The following is a 25,715-nucleotide window of genomic DNA, read 5'->3' as shown; positions in this document are numbered from 1 at the left end:
AGCATGTTCTATATGGACATGGTGTCTGTTCTTTCGGACGTGTCGGACTCGTCCGAAAGAACAGACACCATTGATGATATGCAGCCGTATAGAACGAAATTAGAATTATGTATTAATGCCTTCAGCTGCTGAAGGGCGTTGATCTATGTCAACGGGGACAGGTGAAAATGTATGCCCCGACCGGAACTCGAACTCGAACCCGGGATCTCCTGCTTACATGGCAGACGCTCTATCCATCTGAGCCACTGGGGGCACAGAGGATACTGTGACTGGAGGGGCAATCTCGCGCACGCCTCCCGCGAGACCCACATTCTCACCTTACTTGTCCGCACACTACATTCGTGGTGTCCCTACCCAACACACTCATTACTCGTGGAAGACATCCTTACCTAGTCCTGTAAGAGCAGCCGGCTGCGGTGTTCGAGCGGCTCTTGGCGCTTCAGTCCGGAACCGCGCTGCTGCTACGGTCACAGGTTCGAATCCTGCCTCGGGCATGGATGTGTGTGTGGTCCTTAGGTTAGTTAGGTTTAACTAGTTCTAAGTCTAGGGGACTGATGATCTTAGCAGTTAAGTCCCATTGTACTCAGCACCATTTGAACCATTTTCAGCCTGTAAGAGTTCGGGTAATGTGCGTGTATCCGCACTGAAGAAGAAAGTCATGGCCGGTATTGCGAGAACTACATACTATATGGATATGGAGTCTGTGCTTTCGTACATGTCCGAAAGACATCTGCAGGTCATCACTGATGTCTGTTATTTCGGACATGTTCGAAAGCACAGACACCATATCCATATAATATGTAGTTCTGGCAATACTGGCCATGACCTTCTTCTTCAGAGCGGATGCACACATATTATCCGAACTCTTACAGGATTAGGTAAGAGTGTCTCCCACGAGTAATGTTGGGTAGGGACACTACGAATGTAGTGTGTGGACACATAAGGTGAGAATGTGGGTTTCGCGGGAGGCGTGCGCCAGATGGTCCAAGCAATCTTACTAACCTCTGTGTCCCCGGTGGCTCAGATGGATAGAGCGTCTGTCATGTAAGTAGGAGATTCTGGGTTCGAGTACCGGTCGGGGCACACATTTTCACCTGTCCCCGTTGATATATACAAACGCCCGTCAGCAGCTGAAGGTATTAATATACAGGGTTATTACAAATGACTGAAGCGATTTCACAGCTCTACAATAACTTTATTATTTGAGATATTTTCACAATGCTTTGGACACACATACAAAAACTCAAAAAGTTTTTTTAGGCATTCACAAATGTTCGATATGTGCCCGTTTAGTGATTCGGCAGACATCAAGCAGATAATCAAGTTCCTCCCACACTCGGCACAGCATGTCCCCATCAATGAGTTCGAAAGCATCGTTGATGCGAGCTCGCAGTTCTGGCACGTTTCTCGGTAGAGGAGGTTTAAACACTGAATCTTTCACATAACCCCACAGAAAGAAACCACATGGGGTTAAGTCGGGAGAGCGTGGAGGCCATGACATGAATTGCTGATTATGATCTCCACCACGACCGATCCATCGGTTTTCCAATCTCCTGTTTACGAAATGCCGAACATCATGATGGAAGTGCGGTGGAGCACCATCCTGTTGTAAGATGAAGTCGGCGCTGTCGGTCTCCAGTTGTGGCATAAGCCAATTTTCCAGCATGTCCAGATACACGTGTCCTGTAACGTTTTTTTCGCAGAAGAAAAAGGGGCCGTAAACTTTAAACCGTTAGATTGCACAAAACACGTTAACTTTTGGTGAATTGCGAATTTGCTGCACGAATGCGTGAGGATTCTCTACCGCCCAGATTCGCACATTGTGTCTGTTCACTTCTGCGTTAAGAAAAAATGTTGCTTCATCACTGAAAACAAGTTTCGCACTGAACGCATCCTCTTCCATGAGCTGTTGCAACCGCGCCGAAAATTCAAAGCGTTTGACTTTGTCATCGGGTGTCAGGGCTTGTAGCAATTGTAAACGGTAAGGCTTCTGCTTTAGCCTTTTCCGTAAGATTTTCCGAACCGTCGTCTGTGGTACGTTTAGCTCCCTGCTTGCTTTATTCGTCGACTTCCGCGGGCTACGCGTGAAACTTGCCCGCACGCGTTCAACCGTTTCTTCGCTCACTGCAGGCCGACCCGTTGATTTCCCCTTACAGAGGCATCCAGAAGCTTCAAACTGCGCATACCATCGCCGAATGGAGTTAGCAGTTGGTGGATCTTTGTTGAACTTCGTCCTGAAGTGTCGTTGCACTGTTATGAATGACTAATGTGAGTGCCTTTCAAGCACGACACACGCTTTCTCGGCTCCTGTCGCCATTTTGTCTCACTGCGCTCTCGAGCGCTCTGGCGGCAGAAACCTGAAGTGCGGCTTCAGCCGAACAAAACTTTATGAGTTTTTCTACGTATCTGTAGTGTGTCGTAACCATATGTCAATGAATGGAGCTACAGTTAATTTATGAAGTCGCTTCAATCATTTGTAATAGCCCTGTATAATTCTAATAGCATGTTCTATCTCACACGTTCACAGTAGCCGGGCTGTGTCCGAACAGTGCCAAAGGGAGCATGAAAACGCTGCTCCAGTGTCTCCACATCTGGAATGGGCTGTGCATACACGATAGTGGGCCCCATAACCAGAAATTGCATGGGCTGGGTGAACAAGAAGGGCATGCACGTGGACCCCCTTATCCTATCCATAAACCAGGGAAGAAACGATTGAGATGCGTCTGGACGTTAACTGCTTAGTGGGATGGGGCACCATCCTGAAGCAGCCACATAACCTTTCGAATCAGCAATGTCACCTTTTCCAGCATGGAAGGCAAAGTCAACCCCAAGAAACGCCGATAGTTACGGCATGTTACGCGACGTGGAAGGAAGACTGTACCGATGCTGACGATTCGCTGTCATCATACCATGGGACTTTTGCAGAAGTTGAAGATATCACTCCATGTAAAGGAGGCCTCATCTATGAATAGGATGGATGGCACAAAGACCGGAGGTGTAGGTGCTTGGTGAAGAAATCAGTAACAAAACTGCTCCCAATGTGGAAACTCTGTCGCTGGTAAGCACTGCATGTGCTGCAACTGATAAGGGTAGTAACAATTGACATGGAGAACGTTCCACAGGGTCGTCTGGTTTACCCTGTGCTGGTGGGGCAACTGCCTTGTACTGACGGCGGCCGCCTTCCACAGTGTTATTCACATTTTCCTTCAAGTCTGGTGTGCGTACATTTCGATAACTTCCTTCATGATTTCCTGCTTCCTGAAACGACCCTTAGACAAACGACGAAAAACTGTTGCAAACATTAAATGCTTTGGGGATAGGTGTCCTGATACAACCTTGCTGCCCGCCGCCCGTGGCTATTTGCCTTTCCGAATGTAAATACCATGGCAGCAAGCTCTCGATTCGAACACAGAATCATTTTGTACAATGCTGTATCACATTCTCTACAAAATGAGCGAATCGGATACAACATTACCAATTACTTCGGCAGGAGGCGGCGCTAGGGCATGACATACGAGGAACAGTACCAGCCTCAAGGAGGAAACCAAGCATACTGTAACCGTGGGAGCACCGTACAGCACGTATTAGACCGCAGTCTCCCTAACAAAGTATGATTTAATAAATTTTAATATTTTCAACATTTCGCGGCCCTGTCAGCAACTGTATAAATATTAATTTTAAATTAACAACAGCCTCAGTTGCAATGTTTTCCTTGATTTACCTAGGTTTCAATTGGGATAACCCAGCCTTCTTCAGGATAAAAGGAACTACGACAAAAACTAAAAACTATAATATAGCAATAAATCATCACATTGCAATAACCTTCTTAACGAGCAGCTGCAGCTGCGAAACAAAAACTTTTTTGAAGGTTTTCAACCGTTGTTCCATCCGCCATCATTTTAGGGAGTAATTATCATACCCTTGCCAACATGTTTTTAGCACTCCCGTTTGCTGAATAGCTGGGATTATTTGGTATTTCACACACGTAGTTATCCTCATGCGGTCAAGTTCGATGATTAGCCCGAATGTGCTAGGTTGGCTTAAAATAGTAAACGCATTGCTCCCTTCACTTTTGACGTCCAACAAACTATTACAAATGTTAAGACAGTCGATATATCTTTGTTCCTTACAGGATAACGTATGCGTCAATTTCGTTAGCCGCACCTCGTTATTCATAAAAATTTTAAGTTTAGGAGTGCATGTTAGTGCACTAGCGCGCATGCACTCTCGAGGCTGTAGCCAGTTACAGTACAACGTCTGTTGCTGCCGTACTGCTGTCGCGAAGTGGGGCCGAGGCTGTTTCCCAGATAAGTTATTGCAGTATGACGCTGTTTTGGACGTTGTCCATTATGGACAAATCGTAATTCGTTTTATTCTGAAGAAGATTGGGTTATCCCAACTGAAACCTAGGTAAATCTAGGTAAACATTGGAACTGAGGCTGTTATTAATTTAAAATTAAGATTTAATGATTCGGCTCTAGCATGGAAACCATGTATTTCTTGACATGTATTCATTAGACCTTTTTTGCTCCATATCCACTCGTCGATCGGTTCCTAGAGTTTCTGCGCGGTGGAAAAAATTACCCAGTAGGGTGGTCATGATGCGTGATATCACAGCTGTCATTGGGGTAGTGAGTTAACGCATGTGGTATTTATTGTGGACTGGCAAGACAGCCAATCCACAGTGACGGGTAGCCGAAAGGCACGCGTTTAAGCTCACGCAGGCTGGCGTGAGGTCTGGAACTGGACAAGGTAATTAATATCGCCAATAACGTACGTAGCTGATGGAATACTTAACTTTAATCCACAATTGGTGAACATCGGTCTGACGGTACATGCATCACAAGATAAATAGCAAATGATAATGGCGCCTTGCTAGGTCGTAGCAAATGACGTAGCTGAAGGCTATGCTAACTATCGTCTCGGCAAATGAGAGCGTAATTTGTCAGTGAACCATCGCTAGCAAAGTCGGCTGTACAACTGGGGCGAGTGCTAGGAAGTCTCTCCAGACCTGCCGTGTGGCGGCGCTCGGTCTGCAATCACTGACAGTGGCGACACGCGGGTCCGACGTATACTAACGGACCGCGGCCGATTTAAAGGCTACCACCTAGCAAGTGTGGTGTCTGGCGGTGACACCACAGTATTAAAAGAACTGTCTTGTAAGTTTTGTTAAGAGTATTTCTTACGAATAAGTGGACAGAATAGGATCCAACCCGTATGTGTGAATCTGTCCAGGTCACCACTCCATTCTTTATTATCATTTTTTTGTTTTGGTTTGGCCCGCATCTCGTGGTCGAGCGGTAGCGTTCTCGCTTCCCACGCCCGGGTTCCCGGGTTCGATTCCCGGCGGGGTCAGGGATTTTCTCTGCCTCGTGTGCTGTCCTTAGGTTAGTTAGGTTTAAGTAGTTCTAAGTTCTAGGGGACTTATGACCACAGCAGTTGAGTCCCATAGTGCTCAGAGCCATTTTTTTTTGTTTTGGTTTAAATATCAAATGGTGTAAGTGTACCGATTAGTACAGAAGAGAAAGTTACAAAACGACTTCGGGTGAGCACTGTTGTGTCCCAGGTACGAACTCCCAAATGGAAAGTCAGAATTATTAGAACTTAGATTTGTTCTGAAAACAAGGTGAAACATAATTCAGCGTAGTCACTCGTCTCCAGGTTCGTAGCCGATGTTCATCTCCCGTAAACACTATCACAGTAACAGCGTCGCCACTGAGAGGAGACCTGCTCCGTACTCAAAGTGGCCCACCAGACGACCCCCATTCCGGGCGGCGACGACGCGACTTAAACAGGTAGGGTTGCCTCCTGACTGGTTCCGTCGCCTCCAGCGGTATGACTGCTGCATCTCTTGAGGCGCCCCCACTGTGAGCGCTTTCAAGTGTTTCGCGCTGGCGCCACTGGCGCTCTAAAAGACGGTGGCCGCGTCTTACGTGTGGCGACCGCGCTGTGTGAACGCACGGCACAACAAGCACCACATGTTAGTCTCACTGCTCGGTTTTGTGGTTCATATCTGAAATCAACCTTGGGAGAGCCAGTCCTGACAAAACTCTACCACCTGGTGAGCAAGATGTATGAAACAGGCGAAATACCCTCAGATTTCAAGAAGAAAATAATAATTCCAATCCCAAAGAAAGCAGGTGTTGACAGATGTGAAAATTACCGAACTATCAGATTAATAAGTCACAGCTGCAAAATACTAACGCGAATTCTTTACAGACGAATGGAAAAACTGGTAGAAGCCGACCTCGGGGAAGATCAGTTTGGATTCCGTAGGAATATTGGAACACGTGAGGCAATACTGACCTTACCACTTATCTTAGAAGATTAAGGAAAGCCAAACTTACGTTCCTAGCATTTGTAGACTTGCAGAAAGCTTTTGACAATGTTGACTGGAATACTCTCTTTCAAATTCTAAAGTTGGCGGGGGTAAAATAAGGGAGCGAAAGGCTATTTACAATTTGTACAGAAACCAGATGACAGTTATAAGAGTCGAGGGGCACGAAAGGGAATCAGTGGTTGGGAAGGGAGTGAGACAGGGTTGTAGCCTCTCCCTGATGTTATTCAATCTGTACATTGAGCAAGCAGTAACGGAAACAAAAGAAAAATTCGGAGTAGGTATTAAAATCCACGGAGAAGACATAAAAACTTTGAGGTTCGCCGATGAAACGGTTCAAATGGCTCTGAGCACTATGGGACTTAACTTCTTAGGTCATCAATCCCCTAGAACTTAGAACTACTTAAACCTAACTAACCTAAGAACATCACACACATCCATGTCCGAGGCAGGATTCGAACCTGCGATCGTAGCGGTCCCGCGGTTCCAGACTGTAGCGCCTAGAAACGCTCGGCCGCTCCGGTCGGCGTTCGCCGATGGCATTGTAATTCTGTCAGAGACAGCAAAGGACTTGGAAGAGGAGTTGAACAGAATGAGCAGTGTCTTGAAAGGAGGATATAAGGTGAACATCAACAAAACCAAAACGAGGATAATGGAATGTTGTCAACTCGGGAAAATTAGGAAATTGTTGTGTCTAGACAAGACAGCCTAGACACAATGAGAGGAAGCCGAAAGGCACGCGCTAAGCTAGCAGATGGACGTGAGGTCTGAAACAGGATACGTAATGAATGCTATAAAGAAAAGTACGTAGCTTCTGTAATACTTAACTTTAATCCATCCTTTTGGTACATCTGGAGATTGTGGCGATATAAGTGAGACTCTTTAGATACATGCAATGTTACTAATGGCGCCTTGCTAGGTCGTAGCCATTGACTTAGCTGAAGGCTATTCTAACTATCTGGTCGGCAAAGGAGCGAGGCTTCGTCAGTGTAGTCGCTAGCTGCGTCGTCCGTACAACTGGGGCGAGTGCTAGTCCGTATCTAGAGACCTGCCTTGTGGTGGCGCTCGGTCTGCGATCACACAGTGGCGACACACGGGTCCGACATGTACTAATGGACCGCGGCCGATTTAAAACTACCACCTAGCAAGTGTGGTGTCTGGCGGTGACACCACAGAAATGAGACACTTACAGTAGTGGAGGCGTTTTCCTATTTGGAAAGCAAAATAGCTGATGATGGTCGAAGTAGAGAGGATATAAAATGTAGACTGGCAATGGCAGAGAAAAAGAGAACTTTGTTAACATCGAGCATAGGCTTAAGTGTTAGGAAGTCGTATTTATATGGAGTGTCGCCATGTGTGGAAGTGAGACATGGACGATAAATACACTCCTGGAAATGGAAAAAAGAACACATTGACACCGGTGTGTCAGACCCACCATACTTGCTCCGGACACTGCGAGAAGGCTGTACAAGCAATGATCACACGCACGGCACAGCGGTAACACCAGGAACCGCGGTGTTGGCCGTCGAATGGCGCTAGCTGCGCAGCATTTGTGCACCGCCGCCGTCAGTGTCAGCCAGTTTGCCGTGGCATACGGAGCTCCATCGCAGTCTTTAACACTGGTAGCATGCCGCGACAGCGTGGACGTGAACCGTATGTGCAGTTGACGGACTTTGAGCGAGGGCGTATAGTGGGCATGCGGGAGGCCGGGTGGACGTACCGCCGAATTGCTCAACACGTGGGGCGTGAGGTCTCCACAGTACATCGATGTTGTCGCCAGTGGTCGGCGGAAGGTGCACGTGCCCGTCGACCTGGGACCGGACCACAGCGATCCACGGATGCACGCCAAGACCGTAGGATCCTACGCAGTGCCGTAGGGGACCGCACCGCCACTTCCCAGCAAATTAGGGACACTGTTGCTCCTGGGGTAACGGCGAGGACCATTCGCAACCGTCTCCATGAAGCTGGGCTACGGTCCCGCACACCGTTAGGCCGTCTTCCGCTCACGCCCCAACATCGTGCAGCCCGCCTCCAGTGGTGTCGCGACAGGCGTGAATGGAGGGACGAATGGAGACGTGTCGTCTTCAGCGATGAGAGTCGCTTCTGCCTTGGTGCCAATGATGGTCGTATGCGTGTTTGGCGCCGTGCAGGTGAGCGCCACAATCAGGACTGCATACGACCGAGGCACACAGGGCCAACACCCGGCATCATGGTGTGGGGAGCGATCTCCTACACTGGCCGTACACCACTGGTGATCAACGAGGGGACACTGAATAGTGCACGGTACATCCAAACCGTCATCGAACCCATCGTTCTACCATTCCTAGACCGCCAAGGGAACTTGCTGTTCCAACAGGACATTGCACGTCCGCATGTATCCCGTGCCACCCAACGTGCTCTAGAAGGTGTAAGTCAACTACCCTGGCCAGCAAGATCTCCGGATCTGTCCCCCATTGAGCATGTTTGGGACTGGATGAAGCGTCGTCTCACGCGGTCTGCACGTCCAGCACGAACGCTGGTCCAACTGAGGCTCCAGGTGGAAATGGCATGGCAAGCCGTTCCACAGGACTACATCCAGCATCTCTACGATCGTCTCCATGGGAGAATAGCAGCCTGCATTGCTGCGAAAGGTGGATATACATTGTACTAGTGCCGACATTGTGCATGCTCTGTTGCCTATGTCTATGTGCCTGTGGTTCTGTCAGTGTGATCATATGATGTATCTGACCCCAGGAATGTGTCAATAAAGTTTCCCCTTCCTGGGACAATGAATTCACGGTGTTCTTATTTCAATTTCCAGGAGTGTAGTTTGGACAAGAAGAGAATAGAAGCTTTCGAAATGTGGTGCTAGAGAAGAATGCTGAAGATTAGATGGGTGGATCACATCACTAATGAGGAGGTATTGAATAGAATGGGGGAGAAGAGGAGTTTGTGGCACAACTTGACTAGAAGAAGGGATCGGCTGGTAGGACGTGTTCTGAGGCATCAAGGGATCACCAATTTAGTATTGGAGGGCAGTATGGAGGGTAAAAATGGTAGAGGGAGACCAAGAGATGAATACTCTAAGCAGATTCAGAAGAATGTAGGTTGCAGTAGTTACTCAAGGATGAAGAAGCTTGCACAGAATAGAGTAGCATGGAGAGCTGCATCAAACCAGTCTCAGGACTGAAGACCACAACAACAACATCTGAAATCAGCACTAGAAAGCAGCAGCTGTTGCCGTAACTAAATCAAAAAGGAGAAAAATACAAATTATTGTCAGCTGTCAAAAAACAGTAATTGCGCTATACTTCCAGAGATGAATGCGTGGAGATCACGGTAAGCAGCGTGTCTGCCTAATAGCAGGTGCTGCGTCGGCCCATTGGCCGGCTCTGCAGTTTGACAGTCATTTGCCCGCCCGGGGAGTGGACTTCCGGCCGGCGTGCATTATTCATGGCCCGGCGCTGTGGCTCCCTCTGCCCGTGCTGCCAGCTGCAGTGCCTGGCTTCTACTGCACCAGGGGACGGCGCATCTGCTGTGTGCACCGTGCAAGCACTCACATCAAGTTACACTCAGCCACATACTGTGCAACATTGCTAATTGACATGGCATCTCAAATTCGACTTTACATCAAAACTCTTCCCAATACCGCTTCTGGTTGGTCAAGTAAACATTTCAACACTGTTTTTCTTTCTTTATTTTCTTCCCTTCCTTCTCGGATAGGACAAATATTGGGAATGTGCCAGTTTTAAGTCATCATTGGTTGCTCTTTTCTTTTCTCCCAATAATGAGAGTGTTCGAACATAGAGGACTGCGTTTTTTGGTCGGTTCTTCAGTCAGATTTTATAAGCACACAAAGAAGTGCACACTACGTATCGCCACAAGGAATTTCCACCGTTTTCTACAGTTTCGGTTGTTGTTAGACGTGAAGTTGTGTTTTGTGCAGCGATTGTAAACATTTAGAGTTCTACGCATTCAACTACTATACGATATCTTAAGGCTGTTTGTAACGTACTGTTCATGCTGCATGTACAGAATTTTGTACTGTAGTGAGTAAAATGCTATATTTCTTTTGCAAATAGTTCTATAAAATGTAGATCGTTAATTCGTACTACAGCTGTCGCGCAAAGTCTTGTAGCTCGAATCAGAACATGTCTTTTACCACAGAACACGTGATACTTGTAAATGAACTGAGTTTCTGTAATGTATAAACAATTTTTATTTGTCCTGAAAATTGAATAAGTTCAATTTAAAAATTTATTCAAGGGGTAACTGGCATTTGACAATATGAAGTAGAGTAATAATTTAACAAATAGACCTCAGAATAACGTATTGACAAGATTTTCTCTACTGCAACGCTTTTAAATTTGAGTCGAATGTTTGTCCCTATTTACATGACCAAGTTGTAGCTTGCAACATGTTTTGACATAAGGAAAAGATCTTAAATTTGCGGAGCAGCTTTTGTAATTTCATAGAATGACTGAAGCACATAAAAAATGAATGCTCTCATTTGGAAATGGAATAACGAAAATTATTAAATTTTTGTTACAGGGCTGGCTAGAGACGAAAATCAGATAAGTGTTCCAAGGTACAACACTCGGCCCTACTCTTTCACCTGTTCACTATGTTTTTTCTTCCTGGCTGCTGACCACTTCAGACCAGTTTTACTCACTCTCACAACTTGGAATCCTTCCATGTTAGATACGTTTCCCTGTTGGTTGTTTCTTCAGTTATTGTATTATTCTGTTTTTTTTTTTTCTAAATACTCGTTTACTCCTACGATCCTACTTGTTATTGACTTTCCGCCCCAGAAATATTTGAAGACATTTCTGGTTATCTAGTGTATGCCGTTCGATATAAATGTTCAAGAAATACCATGTTTTTTTCTTTACTTATGATTCGTTTACCGTGTTTCGATACATTTCATCGTTACTTCGTAATTTCCATCTTTCCATAATTTTTCGTGGAGCTAATATCCCCATAACGATTCACCTTTCCAGTATCCCTAATTTACATGAATTGTAAAAAAAAAAAAAAAAAAAAAAAAAAAAAAAAAAAAAAAAAAAAAAAAACGAAACGGTTCAAATGGTTCTGAGCACTGTGGGACTTAACATCTGAGGTCATCAGTCCCCTATAACTTAGAACTACTTAAACCTAACTAACCTAAGGACATCACACACATCCATGCTCGAGGACCGTAGCGGTCGCGCGGTTCCAGGCTGAAGCGCCTAGAACTTCTCGCCCACACCGGCCGGCCCTGAATTGTAGTTTAACGATAGACATTCACTTGGATACAGACATTTTGGAGTCAGTATAGTTATAATCCCTTATTTTTGTGTTTTTGGGCAGGTATTTTTAATGCTATAGGTCTCTAGTTATAAAACATGCCCTTCCGTTTTATGAATCCTTACTTCTATAGCAGTCTTTTCCGAACCATTTTTTAAAATTATCTTCTCAAGATATTAATTTTTTTAACCTTCTCTTTTGGCCGATACCTGTTTTCATAAATTTCGGTGGAATTTGACGTTTGCTAAATTTTATTCTGCAAAATTTCTTAAGTCGCTCCTAATGGTCGTCTCTTCTAAAACACTGCAGAAAGCGTTACATTTTTAGAAAGTATACCAAGTCATTTGCAAGTGCAAGACAATATTTCTGTTTTCTCTTCCCAACCTTCTTGATGTAATCTTATATTTATTCAATTTTTCCTTCTAATTTCTGACTTTCATCTATAACACAATTGAAAAGAAAGCTTGGGGATAGACTATTACTATGCTGTATACCAGTTTTTGCTTTGAAGGGCTGAAAGATTCCACCTATAAAATCTTTTACTTTTTCGATTTTGACAATCAAATCAGCATTTCACAGTACCGTTGTGGCTTTCGACAATCCAGTGGTCATCTTCAGGTTAAAGGCTGCAAGCGATTTCCTTCGCATTGTCAGCTGTCGTGTTGTCGATATATTTTATGTAAGAGATATACTCTGTGATTAGATTTTATTAGCTTTCATGAAAGTTCATTTTTACTGAATGCAAAATTTAGAGTTGTCTTTTATTCTGAATTATTTATCTGCTGCGAAGAACACAGTAAAAAGCTCAAAGTTTTGAGAACGCAACAACGACCTCTTGCTGCATCTGTCTCTAGTACGAAGGTGACCAATGGCTGTTCGAAACTTGTAGAAGCATTGTCAGATGTTTACGTGACTGTGGCGAGATAATACAAAAATAAAATAATATATAAATAATATTAATATAAATTAAAATTAAATAATATAAAAACCGTTACAGCCAGTCGCGCTCTGACCCAGTGATCTTACATGTGGAGTATGGAAGCTTTCTTCTAAATTCTATCCTTCGTTGAGTGAGTGATCACTGCAAATGCGGTGTGTGTGTGATTTTGATAAGTTGTAACCAGTAATTTAGTAGACTTGCTCTCACACATATCGGTTCAGTTGTTGTATAATATACTATGTGTTGAGATTCGACCGCCAACATTCCAAGTAACTGTGTATTTCACTTGACATCTGTGAGTGTGTTACTTTTAATGACGAAGTAAATGGTAATTATTGCTAAATTCGTTGCTGTCACATCTCACAGCGCCATTCCGCTTCCTAGTCCAGATTCTTAAAATCTGTCAGTTTACACGTCCCCTCAATAATTTCCAATGAGATTAATCATGATTATTGTGTGTCCAGTATATGGATCGCTGTTTTTTTAAATCATCAAACGACCTGTGAGTTGGCGCCTTTTTATCAGTTTAATTAATTAATGTTTAACTTAATTTGGCCCATTAATTACAGATTTCGAGAGTGGCACTTTTTCAAGGCAAGCAAACTTGCCTAGTCATTCTTGGGATTTAGGAAATCAGAAAAGAGATATTTCGTGAAGCTCATCCTACCAGTACCTTGCAGTAGTAAAAGATGATAGGCCTCATTAAAGTCATGTCATAATCTTGACTGTTACGGAATGATTTACCAACGTGCGGTTTTCCCTCACCCTACTTTTACAGCAACATACTACACGTTAGAATTGGCTAAACTGAGGAAACACATTGCAAGGAAACGACCAGAACATTTATAAGTAGTCTGTTTAGGTTTTTATGTTGGTAACGCCACGTAGCGCTCTATATGAAAATCACTGACTGTGGTATGTGAAGTCTGTGGCTGGTTTGCATTGTTGGAATATTTGCTATTGTAGTGTTGGGCAGCTGGATGAGAACAGCGCGTAGCGTTGCGCAGTTGGAGGTGAGCTCCCAGCAGTGGTGGATGTTGGAAGAAAGATGGCAGAATTTGGAGAGCGGACAATCTGGACGTGTGTCCATCAGAAAGAGTAAATTTGTAATATTGGATATAATGAACTGATATACACTCCTGGAAATTGAAATAAGAACACCGTTAATTCATTGTCCCAGGAAGGGGAAACTTTATTGACACATTCCTGGGGTCAGATACATCACATGATCACACTGACAGAACCACAGGCACATAGACACAGGCAACAGAGCATGCACAATGTCGGCACTAGTACAGTGTATATCCACCTTTCGCATCAATGCAGGCTGCTATTCTCCCATGGAGACGATCGTAGAGATGCTGGATGTAGTCCTGTGGAACGGCTTGCCATGCCATTTCCACCTGGCGCCTCAGTTGGACCAGCGTTCGTGCTGGACGTGCAGACCGCGTGAGACGACGCTTCATCCAGTCCCAAACATGCTCAATGGGGGACAGATCCGGAGATCTTGCTGGCCAGGGTAGTTGACTTACACATTCTAGAGCACGTTGGGTGGCACGGGATACATGCGGACGTGCATTGTCCTGTTGGAACAGCAAGTTCCCTTGGCGGTCTAGGAACGGTAGAACGGTGGGTTCGATGACGGTTTGGATGTACCGTGCACTATTCAGTGTCCCCTCGACGATCACTAGTGGTGTACGGCCAGTGTAGGAGATCGCTCCCCACACCATGATGCCGGGTGTTGGCCCTGTGTGCCTCGGTCGTATGCAGTCCTGATTGTGGCGCTCACCAGCACGGCGCCAAACACGCATACGACCATCATTGGCACCAAGGCAGAAGCGACTCTCATCGCTGAAGACGACACGTCTCCATTCGTCCCTCCATTCACGCCTGTCGCTACACCACTGGAGGCGGGCTGCACGATGTTGGGGCGTGAGCGGAAGACGGCCTAACGGTGTGCGGGACCGTACCTCAGCTTCATGGAGACGATTGCGAATGGTCCTCGCCGATACCCCAGGAGCAACAGTGTCCCTAATTTGCTGGGAAGTGGCGGTGCGGTCCCCTACGGCACTGCGTAGGATCCTACGGTCTTGGCGTGCATCCGTGCGTCGCTGCGGTCCGGTCCCAGGTCGACGGGCACGTGCACCTTCCGCCGACCACTGGCGACAACATCGACGTACTGTGGAGACCTCACGCCCCACGTGTTGAGCAATTCGGCGGTACGTCCACCCGGCCTCCCGCATGCCCACTATATGCCCTCGCTCAAAGTCCGTCAACTGCACATACGGTTCACGTCCACGCTGTCGCGGCATGCTACCAGTGTTAAAGACTGCGATGGAGCTCCGTATGCCACGGCAAACTGGCTGACACTGACGGCGGCGGTGCACAAATGCTGCGCAGATAGCGCCATTCGACGGCCAACACCGCGGTTCCTGGTGTGTCCGCTGTGCCGTGCGTGTGATCATTGCTTGTACAGCCCTCTCGCAGTGTCCGGAGCAAGTATGGTGGGTCTGACACACCGGTGTCAATGTGTTCTTTTTTCCATTTCCAGGAGTGTATATATGGTGAACTTTGAACATTATTAAGGTAAATACATTGTTTGTTTTCTATCAAAATCTTTAATTTTGCTAACTATGCCTATCAGTAGTTATTGCCTTCAGTAGTCACAATCTTTTATTCAGCTGGCAGTATTGGCACACGCTGTATTGCAGTAGTTTGAGTAACAAAGATTTTTGTGAGGTAAGTGATTCATGAAAGGTATAGGTTATTGTTAGTCAGATCCATTCTTTTGTAGGGATTATTGAAAGTCAGATTGAGCTGCGAAAAAAAAAAAAAATATGGGTCAGTTTAGTGATGATCAGAATAAGTAAAGAGAAAAATGTCTGAGTACGTTCAGTATTGCTCAGATGTTTGAAAATCAAATAACATAGAGGTTTTCCAGCACTGTCCTTTATACAATTTTTCTAAGGGGATATTTCACATTCTCGGAATGGGTGACGACTTCATCAAGAGAATGTGCGACCTCACGTCGCTAATCGAGTCATTCACTTTCTTGCTCCATTCAACATTATCTGTGTACCACATCCGCATTATACTCCCGATCTTGCTCTTTGTGAAATTTTTCGTTCCCGTTACTAAAGGCAAAGCTTCAGAGCATTCAGTCTGAGAACTCTTAAAGTAGTGCTCAAGAAAAATGAAATGTTTCTCAAGGACCTGACAAAGAATGGCCTGCACCATGTGTTTGAGGACTGGAAGAGGTGAATCCAAGTAGATGGGAGTACTTTGAAAGAATGTCATACAAACACCGAAATGGAATAACAAAAATCTTTGATAAAAAGTTAGTCTCACTCTTTGTCGATCAGCCGTCGTAGTATACAAAGGATTTCTCGTGAGTCATGGCAATTGGTTTGCCAAGTTTGTCTATGAGTGTAATTCCGTTAGGCATCGACCCCAAGCAGAAGAATGTTTACGTTTTTTGTCAAGTGTAATTCCGTTAGGCATCGACACGAAGCGGTAGACTGTTTACACCAGAGAAGCGACTGGGGGAAAAATTTGTACGAATGTACAATAGCTGTGACATAGCTGTTATTGTTGTGCTTGTTCTGTGTATGTAGCAGTCTCAAACGTGATGCGTGTCCGTTATTTCGCTTAACAATGAAGGCTACAATATTGTGTGTCTTCACAATGGAAGCACGTGCAGTGACAGGCGCACTGCACTCCGCAACACACGGTGGTGTACAGCTGTGCCCGACACCCAGTACCCCTCACAACACTGCCGCCCCTTCCGCTGCCCGAGGCTATCTGCCCTCTTTCCTCTGCCGCCGCCTGCTGGTAACAAAGTTGCGCTCTCGGCGCCGCACGACGCCCCCTAACGCCATTATCCAGACCAATACCCGCCGGGGCCCTTCTAGCCCCTGTTAACGCTGCGCACCCACGTCACTGGTGAGACAGCACTTCATCGCCTCCCTCTTCCTGTTGTAATCTCGACGTGACGACACTCGTTTCGTGGCTCATCTTTAGGTCTTTAAAACCACATTAGGACCTGAGGAATGATTCAGCTCCCTCTCGATAATGAAGGAGTAGCGAAGATAGTCATCTAAGCCACAATGTATTCCAATTAGGTCCCTTTAGGAGGATGCCGACGAACGGCTCCATTTTTAGCAACCAAACGAGGTGCGTCCTGAAAGTTCGGTTAATGGTCTCGGAAAATAAACAAGAGTTACAAACAAAATACCTTTGCTGGCCATCAAGGTAATCACCATCACCTACAACACGCATCTGACACCGGTTGTAAAGCTTTTTGAAGCTATCAGCAAACGCTTATTATTGAATAGCTCTAAGCATCGAGCTCGCGCATTGTTGGACATCCTCATCTTTTCTGGTGATGAGACCTGCTGCTACCAATACGATTCAGAGACCAAGCCACTGTAAATGGCGTGGCGTTTATCGTTCCCCGTGTCCCAAAAACGTCGGCTGACAAACCAACAACGCGCGAGTACAGTGCTTAGAGCGGTTCCATAATAAGCGTTTGCTGATAGTTTCAAAAAGCTGTAGAGCCGGTGTCACATGTGTGCTGCAGGTAATGGTGATTACCTTGAAGGCCAGCAAACGTATTTTGTTTGTAAACCTTTTTCATTTTCTGACAGCGTTCAGTGAACTTTCCAGACGCATTTGTATATACAACCACTTGCTAGACGCAAGATCCGCACATAAACACTGGAAAGTTAGACAGGTAACACAGATGGACAAAAAAGGAAACAGAGAAATCAGCTGATTTATACGCCCATATCACTGAGATCGATTTGTAGCCTCTTTCAAATTATGAAATAACCATAAAGAAAGCGGTATACTGACACTCAGGCGGCACAGAGTCATAAAATATTGTTCTTATCAAACACAGCACACGAAGTAATGAGTGCTATAAACAAGGGACCTAAAGATCGTTCTAAATTTCTGGATTGCTTGAAGACTTCTGTATCCCTTCCTCATAAGCGGTATCCAGTCATCTCGCGCGCTTATGGAGTATCGTGTCAGTTGCGCGTCTGTATTCGTGATTTCCTGCGTATTTCCTGTAAGTGATGTACGACCTCAGCTATTCTTAAGCTGTACAAACGATTTAGAAGACAATATGAGTAGCTCTCCTAAATTCTTCACAGATTATGCTGTCGCGTACCGTCTAGTAAAGTCGTTAGAAGATCAAAACGAAATGGAAAAATGATTTAGACATCTGAATGATGCGGAAAGTATCGTTTGACCCTGAAGTATAAAATGTGTGAAGACCTGCACTAAAAAAGTTCCCTAAAATTTCAGTTAAGCGATAAATCACAAAAATTTAAAAGTTTGAGGCTTACTGCGTTTCATTGGCAGAACGCTGACAAGAGGAAAAAAATCTACTGTTTATATTACGCTTGTCCGTCTTCTGGAGTATTGTTGCGTGATGTGAGACCCTTACCAGATAGGATTGCCGAGGACAAAAAGAAAGTTCAAAGAAGGGCAGCTTTTTTTGTATTATCCTGAAATAGGGGAAAGAGCGACACGAGTGTGACGAGTGAGTAGGAGCGACAATCATCGTAACAAAGGCGTCCTTTATAGCGCCGACAGTTCTTGCACGAAATTTCTGTCGCCAATTTTCTAGTGCGAATGGAAAAATATTTCATTGATTCTTCCACCTGCAGAGTGAAAAACGAACGTCGTAATAAAATAAGAGACGTCAGAGCTCGTACGGAAAGCTTTAACTGATTTTACAATGTGCTAATCCAGAGTGAAACAGTTGAAGAATAGCCAGATAATGGTTCTATGAGCCCTCGTCCAATGCATGGGTGTGAACTGCAGAGTAGTCAGGTCAACGTACATCTTGTTGGCAGTTTCACAAATTGTAGCAGTGACGGTCCATTCTGATCAGCATTCAACCACTCGTGCTGGAATGTCATAGTGCGCCTACGCGAGGGCAGTATTGTTTTCTCCCAATTGACTGAGATCGAAGACACACATACCAAGCCATCCCGCGCCAAGCCAGTCCTTTTTCGGACAGCTGTGACTCTGCGAGGCTCTCAGGGCCGTCTGGAGTTTTTGTGTCCGGTTGAATCTTCGGGACGAAAGTTAATGTTAACCGGATAAAGGGCCGCACGAGAGCGATATCTCGGGCTATTCCCGCCACTTCGCTATCACAGTCAATTTAGGAGGGCCTCCATCGGAATCTTTAACCAGTCTCTATCGCTGTGGGGTTAAAAGCTAATGGGGGAAAACTGATATGGATTTCGGCCTCAACTACGCCGCACTTCGCTGGTTAGTGATTCCCTGTGGAAGAGACGTATACCGTGCAGCGACATGGCATAGCCAGAAAGCACACTTCACTTAACGCTCAGGTACACAAGCGCTGGGATCATCGGAAGCGGCAAAGTAATCCCATAATGCTTGGTACGAAGCCTTTGCGATATTTGCACTAGTTATGGAACCAAATCGACTCCGGGGAATTGGAGGCAAGTTTTGTCGATTCATAGCTGAAAGAAACAAAAGGAAAAAGAAACAGAGAATCAGGTGTCAGTGCGAGTAGGACTGAGGCACTTAGGATTGCCTACAAACTTTAATTACGTATACAGACAGTTCATGCGTTTTTGGAATCGGGGATCTCGACGATTTTTGCCTATTGTCGATATTCGGTCCCAGAGATTCCAAGTCGTTAATGTGATCCAATTGAAAAAAAAAAGTTTTGCTTCTTTTCCTTTACTTGTACTGTGGAACCATTCTTCTTGCCGAATTTCATGATTAGACCACAAGGGGGAAGTATTCCAAAGGTTTTAGTGAGTGAGTTTGCGAGTATCGAAATATGTCACATATATGGCCGTGTATTTTGACTGCATTGACTTACAAACTAACGTGTATTATACGGCCAAGGGACCATAGACCTCAGTGTGTGACATAAATATCAACTTGATATATCTATCCGTTCCTGAGAAAAAAATAGTCCTAACAGGTGGACGGACAGGCAGACAGTGTGACAAAAAATTGGCAATTTTTTTTCCAAGTAATGTAATCACACATCAACTATTTTCTGATTTATTTCCATTGGTGATACTTTGAAACTTAGCTGTTTAGCAAAGTTCATAATTGTAGGTCAACGGAAAGAACCCAGTAACTTTGATGAGTGAGTTTGCGAGTATCAAAATATGTGACAAATTCTGATTGGTTTGACTTAGAAGATTCACTTTATTTAAGCGGCAAAATGACCTTAGACCTTAATATGGGACGTAAACTTCAAGTTTATACGTCTACCCGTTCGGGAGAAAAATCGTTTTGCACAGCTGAGCAGACAGACAGACAGATAGGCAAGCAGACAACAAAGTGATCCTGCAAGGGTCCTGTTTCTTACCGTTTGAGATACGGAACCATAAAAAAATACTTTTGAAGCCTAATGTAATTTTAAGTATTTGTTAGTGTGTTCGGGAGGTATTTGTATGGAGTGTAGGCTTGTATATAATTGGAAACTGGACGATAATCACTTCTGACAAGAAGAAAATAGAATCGTTTCAAATGTCCTGCTAAAGAAGAATGTTGAACCCGCCCGGACAGCCGTGCTTTTTTAAAGTACTGGGGATGCGTCGGCCCTGACCACGCAGAATAACGACGAGGATCGGAGCGCCGGGCAGAGTGGACATAATTTTTAGGCCGTTTTCCAGATCCTGATGGGTGAATACCGGGCTGCTACCCAAATAAAACCTCAGTTACACGATTCTCAAATATTTAGGAAGCTTTCGGTCACTTTCACATGGATAATACTCCACGATGTAGGTTACGGTACACCACACTTTCCATCCCCAGGAAAGTGGGGGGAGGAGAACAGCGTGCCGACATGAATGGCACACGGCCACCCCTAAATTGACCATGACCCACCTGTTAACAATCATGCCGACCCTCTGCCGATGACCAAAAATCCAAAATAAAATGGTGATGCCTGAAGAATGCTGAATATTAGACGCGTACGTCGAACAGCGAATGAGCGGCTACTGAATCGCATTGTGGGGGAACAAATTGGTCGTACACCTTGAGTAAAAGTAGAAATTGGTTTATGGGGCACATCCTGAGTCATGTCAGCTTACATGGAGAGCTGCACGAAACCATTCCTCGGAGTGAAGCATCAGAACAACAACAACACACAGTAGTGCGGTATAGCCATGATTATGTAGCGCTACTGTTCAGTCGACGAAGATGGTTGCTCTGCAGGTGCTTTTCACACAATACAATTAATAACGAATCGCTTCGATGTCTTCACAGGCAGTTCCTAAGCCGCAATTAGTGGGAAAATTGTAATTCTTAATCCTTTTTCATATATCAACTGGCTGAGTAACTGGCGTTACCCGGGTAAGTATTTATGCCCGACATCTATTAACCTCCTCCTCCCCCCCCCCTTTCCCTGTTAATCGCACTCTCCTTTCTTGGATCTCCTGATCTTCCCTCTCTCTGTCCATCTCCTCTTCTTTCCTTCCTCTGTCAATTTGCTCCTCCCACTGTCTCAGTTCATCTCCTCCTCCTCCATCTCTTTGCTAATTTCTTCCTCCTCCTGTCTCTCAACTGTTCACTTCTCCTTACCCCATCCATCTCTTCTTCTCCTCTCTCTGTCCATTTCACTCTCCCCCTATCTGTATCCATCTCCTCCCTTCCCTCGCTGTCATTCCATCTCCTCCTCTCTCCACTTTAACATGCTTACACCAATAGGAGGCCTGTGGTTCTTACCCCTCACAGTATTTTTATCAAGATCGTAACTAATATGTGTAGGAAATATGGTTTAAATCGTTTCAGGGTTTAGGACGACCTTTCTACCCGTGGCTTTTTCCGCGTATACACATGTCAAATACATGTTCTTATCCCTCAAAATATTTTTATCTATATCGTAACCAATATGTGTACCAAATCTGGTTGGAATCGTTGAAGGGTTTAGCATGAGCTTTTTACCCGTCTCTTTGCCCGCGTATAGAGATGTCAAATATATTTCACATGTATTTAACATATTTTAGACGTATTTGTAAACATATTTCACATACTCTAGCCACTTTCACTCTACAATTTCATTTTCCGCATATCAATGTTTATGACGTCGTATTTCCTGAACTATGTGCTGCACAGCAAATGATACATATGGCTACTGCACGCGAAATGTATTGTGAGTAGATTTAGTAGTAAGGTGCTAATAAATTAAAACGTCATACACGAGGCCGCAGATTTTCACATATCTGAGTAATTGACATTGTATCTCCTGAACTATGCGCAGTGGAAAAATATATAGAATGTATTTTTGTAGGTACATTCAGCGACATATGTAGGCACTGTATGCGAATAGAGTTGGTGGTAATGAAGTGATAAATTAAAGTGTCATTCTTGATAAGGCAGTTTAATGCATGAAAACGGAAATGTTGCAAGTGATGGTTTTTCTTCCTTTCAACATTTTCTGGGGGGGGGGGGGGGGGACATCCGGTGAGAAAAAGTTTCGTAAAGGTTTGATATTACATGTAAAGTAAGTTGCACGTCATTGAGTGCTCTCATTCGCTAATATTGAATGACTAAAACACGGGTATTCGCGCGCTGTGGGCTACACTGCTTAAGTGATATGTACACCAAGTTGAAATCGGTCCAGTGGTTTAAGAAGAGATGTGGAAAACAAAGGTGTATACGTACATCCATTTTTACGGTAAAATATGTATGGGTTTTGCTAAGGGGTACTTTAATCGATCAGGAAAAAGACTGCACCTGAGAGGAGCAAAAGGCAGGTGATGCTGTGCAACACTAATATAGTGTCCCCTAATCTCCATGAGCCTACCATACGTATACGTGTGGTTTTAGTGTCATTCGACAAGGATCAGAAATTCTGGGACCGATGTTTAGAAAAAGTCCTACGTAGGTCTGACGTGGGGTCTGTGGAAATTTCGGCTACACTTTGTTCGGCTACACTGTCGGACAATTCTCCTACGATACCAGGGTACCTATCAATTATACCTTCGCCTTATCCTGAAACCACTTTGTACTACAGTACAACAGCTTACCACAGGGAACAGTAAAAGCAGCGACACCAGGAGTCCGTGGGCAGCCATGGCGATTCCTCCACCTGCTGTGTTCCCCAATACTGGACTGTCGGCTGGCGGGCCGCAGGGCCTTCTTAAGAGACGCCCACGCCCCTCCAGCGGTTGTCCCTCCCTCCCTCCCACACCTGTACCTCTCACGCCCCTTCGAACCGCCAGTATCGGTAAAGTCTTTTAGAAAACCAGGTTACTCGAAGAGAGAGAGAGCGGAGAGGCGCGGAGCACGAGGGACCGCTCAGGCACTGACTACTAATTACAGACCTGTCCCTAAAGCCGTCGTCGGAGCAACCGTTCAGTCGAACGTCTACTTTGAGCGTACCGCGTAAAACGCACACTGCAGAGTCTTTCCGAGCGTGAAGAGGAATGTAAGTACGTCAGAAATTCTGAACATACATTTGAACGCAGACAAATGAGACCGAAGAACGCCACCTACGCCACCTACATCACATCCCATTTGAGTACAAAATTGGGTGGCGCCATGTTGTATTTTAATTAAAGGCATTATTTGATGTATTTTATATTATAACTTACGTCCCCTGATGTAAGCCATTTCAAAGCACCAGCTGATTGAGGAGCTCTTGGAAACACATCATTACTGGTACGATTTGTTGTATTAAAGTGATAGGGAAACGTGATATTGGCCTTAAATAATATTCGTATTATAACTTACGTGATAAGAAAGTGGTTATTTCAAGGCATCAGCGCATTGAAGGCCCAACAAAAGTGCCTTTTTGCTAAATAACATTGACGATTAGCGCCTACAGCAAATGGTAACATACATGGTTGCTTGTTATGGAAGTTGAGTATACCGTAATGAACAGAGACTCAGAGGTAAGAATTGGTATGAAATTGGTTTGTGTCTTATTAAATCCATTTTATTTATTTAGCTTTGAATTTTCTAAAACGGGCTGGGGGTTTCTGAGTAATTTATTGGAAGTATGTTCAATAATATTCGACGTTATATAAATACACTGTCCAGTCAAAACTCTAAATAACCACCCTTTTGCAGTACGGACCGATGCAAGTCATGCAAAAAGAGTGTTATTGAGGTTCTGAAGGGTAGCGATAGGGATGTGGAGCCATGCCCCCCCCCCTCCCCCCTAGTGCCATAGCTAGCTGCGACAAGTTTCTCGGGTGAGGATCAATGGCACGAACGAGGTGGTCCTGAAGATCCTCAGTTGAATTTAAATTCGGGAAGTTTCGTGACCACGGGAGTACGGTAAACTCATCCTGATGCCCTTCGAACCACACATGTACACTGCGAGGTATGTGATGCGCTGCATTGTCATGCTGGTAGATGCCATTGTGCCGAGGAAAATTAAATAGAATGTAGCCCAGGGCATGGTTCATAAGAATAGATGTATGGTTTGTTTATAAATAACTCATCTGCTAGCAGTCACGATTTTCTTTACTTTATTTTCCTCGAAACGCTTTTCGGGAAATGATTCCCGTTTTCATGTGCGTTTTTTGTGTTTGTTACGCCATTTCTATGTGATATTGTCGATGTGTGAGAGTCTGCTTCATTTCGATGACTTTCAGTTTCCGTGTGGTCCATTTAGCATAACAAACACAAAACACGCACTTGAAAAAGGGAATCATTTCCTGAAACGCGTCGTGCGAAAAATAAAATAAAGAAAATCATGACTGGTAGCAGATGATACTAAAATGTAGACTTTCACGGCCGGAAATGTCATGTCCATTATAATTATCCGGGCTGTTATGCCGTGGTCGGTTGGTTAATCCTGTGTCAATTCCCAACGTTTCGTCCCCGTCTGCGGAGGACATCTTCAAGGGGGTCTGTAGCTCGATGGAAGGTCCTATACAACCACTCGCTGGCTTCTGACAGTCAGTAGCGAGCGAGTGGGTGTGTTGGACCTTCCATCGAGCTACAGACCCCCTTGAAGATGTCCTCCGCAGACGGGGACGAAACGTTGGGAATTGACACAGAATTCATCAACCGACCACGGCATAACAGCCCGGATAATTATAATGGACATGGTAGCAGATGAGTTATCTATAAACAAACCTATTGTTTTCACAGTCGCAGGCTTTCAGAACCATTTATAATGGATCAAATCAGATAGATGTAGGGTTGGGTTGATCAATTGTGCCTTCCAGAATGATGAGATCACCCAGGGAATGCCATATGGCCTGGAACCTTCCGATGACTATTGCAGGATGTTTGCTTTCATACCTTTCACGGCCTACAGGCCAACGACCATCTGTCTGATGGAGCCCAAAACGTGGTTAACATGAAAAGGCCATCTGCTGCCATTCGGTGGACGTCGCGTAGCGGTACTGGCTTGCAAACTCCAGATTTTTTTCGCCGATGAACAGCAGTCAGCGTAGGTGCTTGAATAAGGTGCTTGTTGTGGACGCTCATTCGCAGCAAAGTTCGCTGAACGATCGCTAGGGAGACGCCGTCGGTAGCCCCTTGGTTCATCTGGACGGTCAATTGCTCAACAGATGCACGTCTATTCGCCCGAACACATCCCGCAGCAGACGACCACATGATATATATCGCCCGTGCGACACCACAGTTGCCTCGGTGCCGATTTTGCACAGCACCATTTCGTCATCCACGGTAGCCTTTAACAACGGCGGCACGCAAACAATTTAAAAACTTAATCGATCCGGAAACAACTCCACCCTTAGCCTGAAAGACAATGTTGCTGTTTTGGACGTCAAATACAGTACTGGCCATTAAAATTGCTACACTACGAAGATGACGTGCTACAGACGCGAAATTTAACCGACTGGAAGAAGATGCTGTGATATGCAAATGATTAGCTTTTCAGAGCATTCACACACGGTTGGCGCCGGTGGCGACACCTACAACGTGCTGATATGAGGAAAGTTTCCAAACGATTTCGCATACACAAACAGCAGTTGACCGGCGTTGCCTGGTGAAACGTTGTGAGGAGGAGAAATGCGTACCATCAGGTTTTGACTGATAAAGGTCGGATTGTAACCTATCGCGATTGCGGTTTATCGTATTGCGACATTGCTGCTCGCGTTGGTCGAGATCCAATGACCGTCAGCAGAATATGGAATCGGTGGGTTCAGGAGGGTAATACAGAACGCCGTGCTGGATCCCAACGGC

General features: G+C 45.1%; 1 protein-coding gene across 1 annotated transcript in view; it reads right to left on the bottom strand.

Annotated features, from left to right (window-relative positions):
* The window catches only part of LOC124712527, a 68,997-nt gene extending 46,351 nt beyond the window's left edge, over positions 1–22,646 (bottom strand). Inside the window, exon 1 of the mRNA XM_047242841.1 lies at positions 22,577–22,646. Coding sequence (XP_047098797.1) covers positions 22,577–22,624 — 48 coding nt within the window. The 5' untranslated portion in view covers positions 22,625–22,646. The remainder of the gene's footprint in view (positions 1–22,576) is intronic.
* Positions 22,647–25,715: the final 3,069 nt, after the last annotated feature.

Source organism: Schistocerca piceifrons, chromosome 8, assembly GCF_021461385.2.
Source record: "Schistocerca piceifrons isolate TAMUIC-IGC-003096 chromosome 8, iqSchPice1.1, whole genome shotgun sequence".
Lineage (NCBI taxonomy): Eukaryota > Metazoa > Arthropoda > Insecta > Orthoptera > Acrididae > Schistocerca > Schistocerca piceifrons.
Note: the sequence above shows the minus strand (reverse complement) of the source record. Positions and strands in the feature narration are given on the sequence as shown.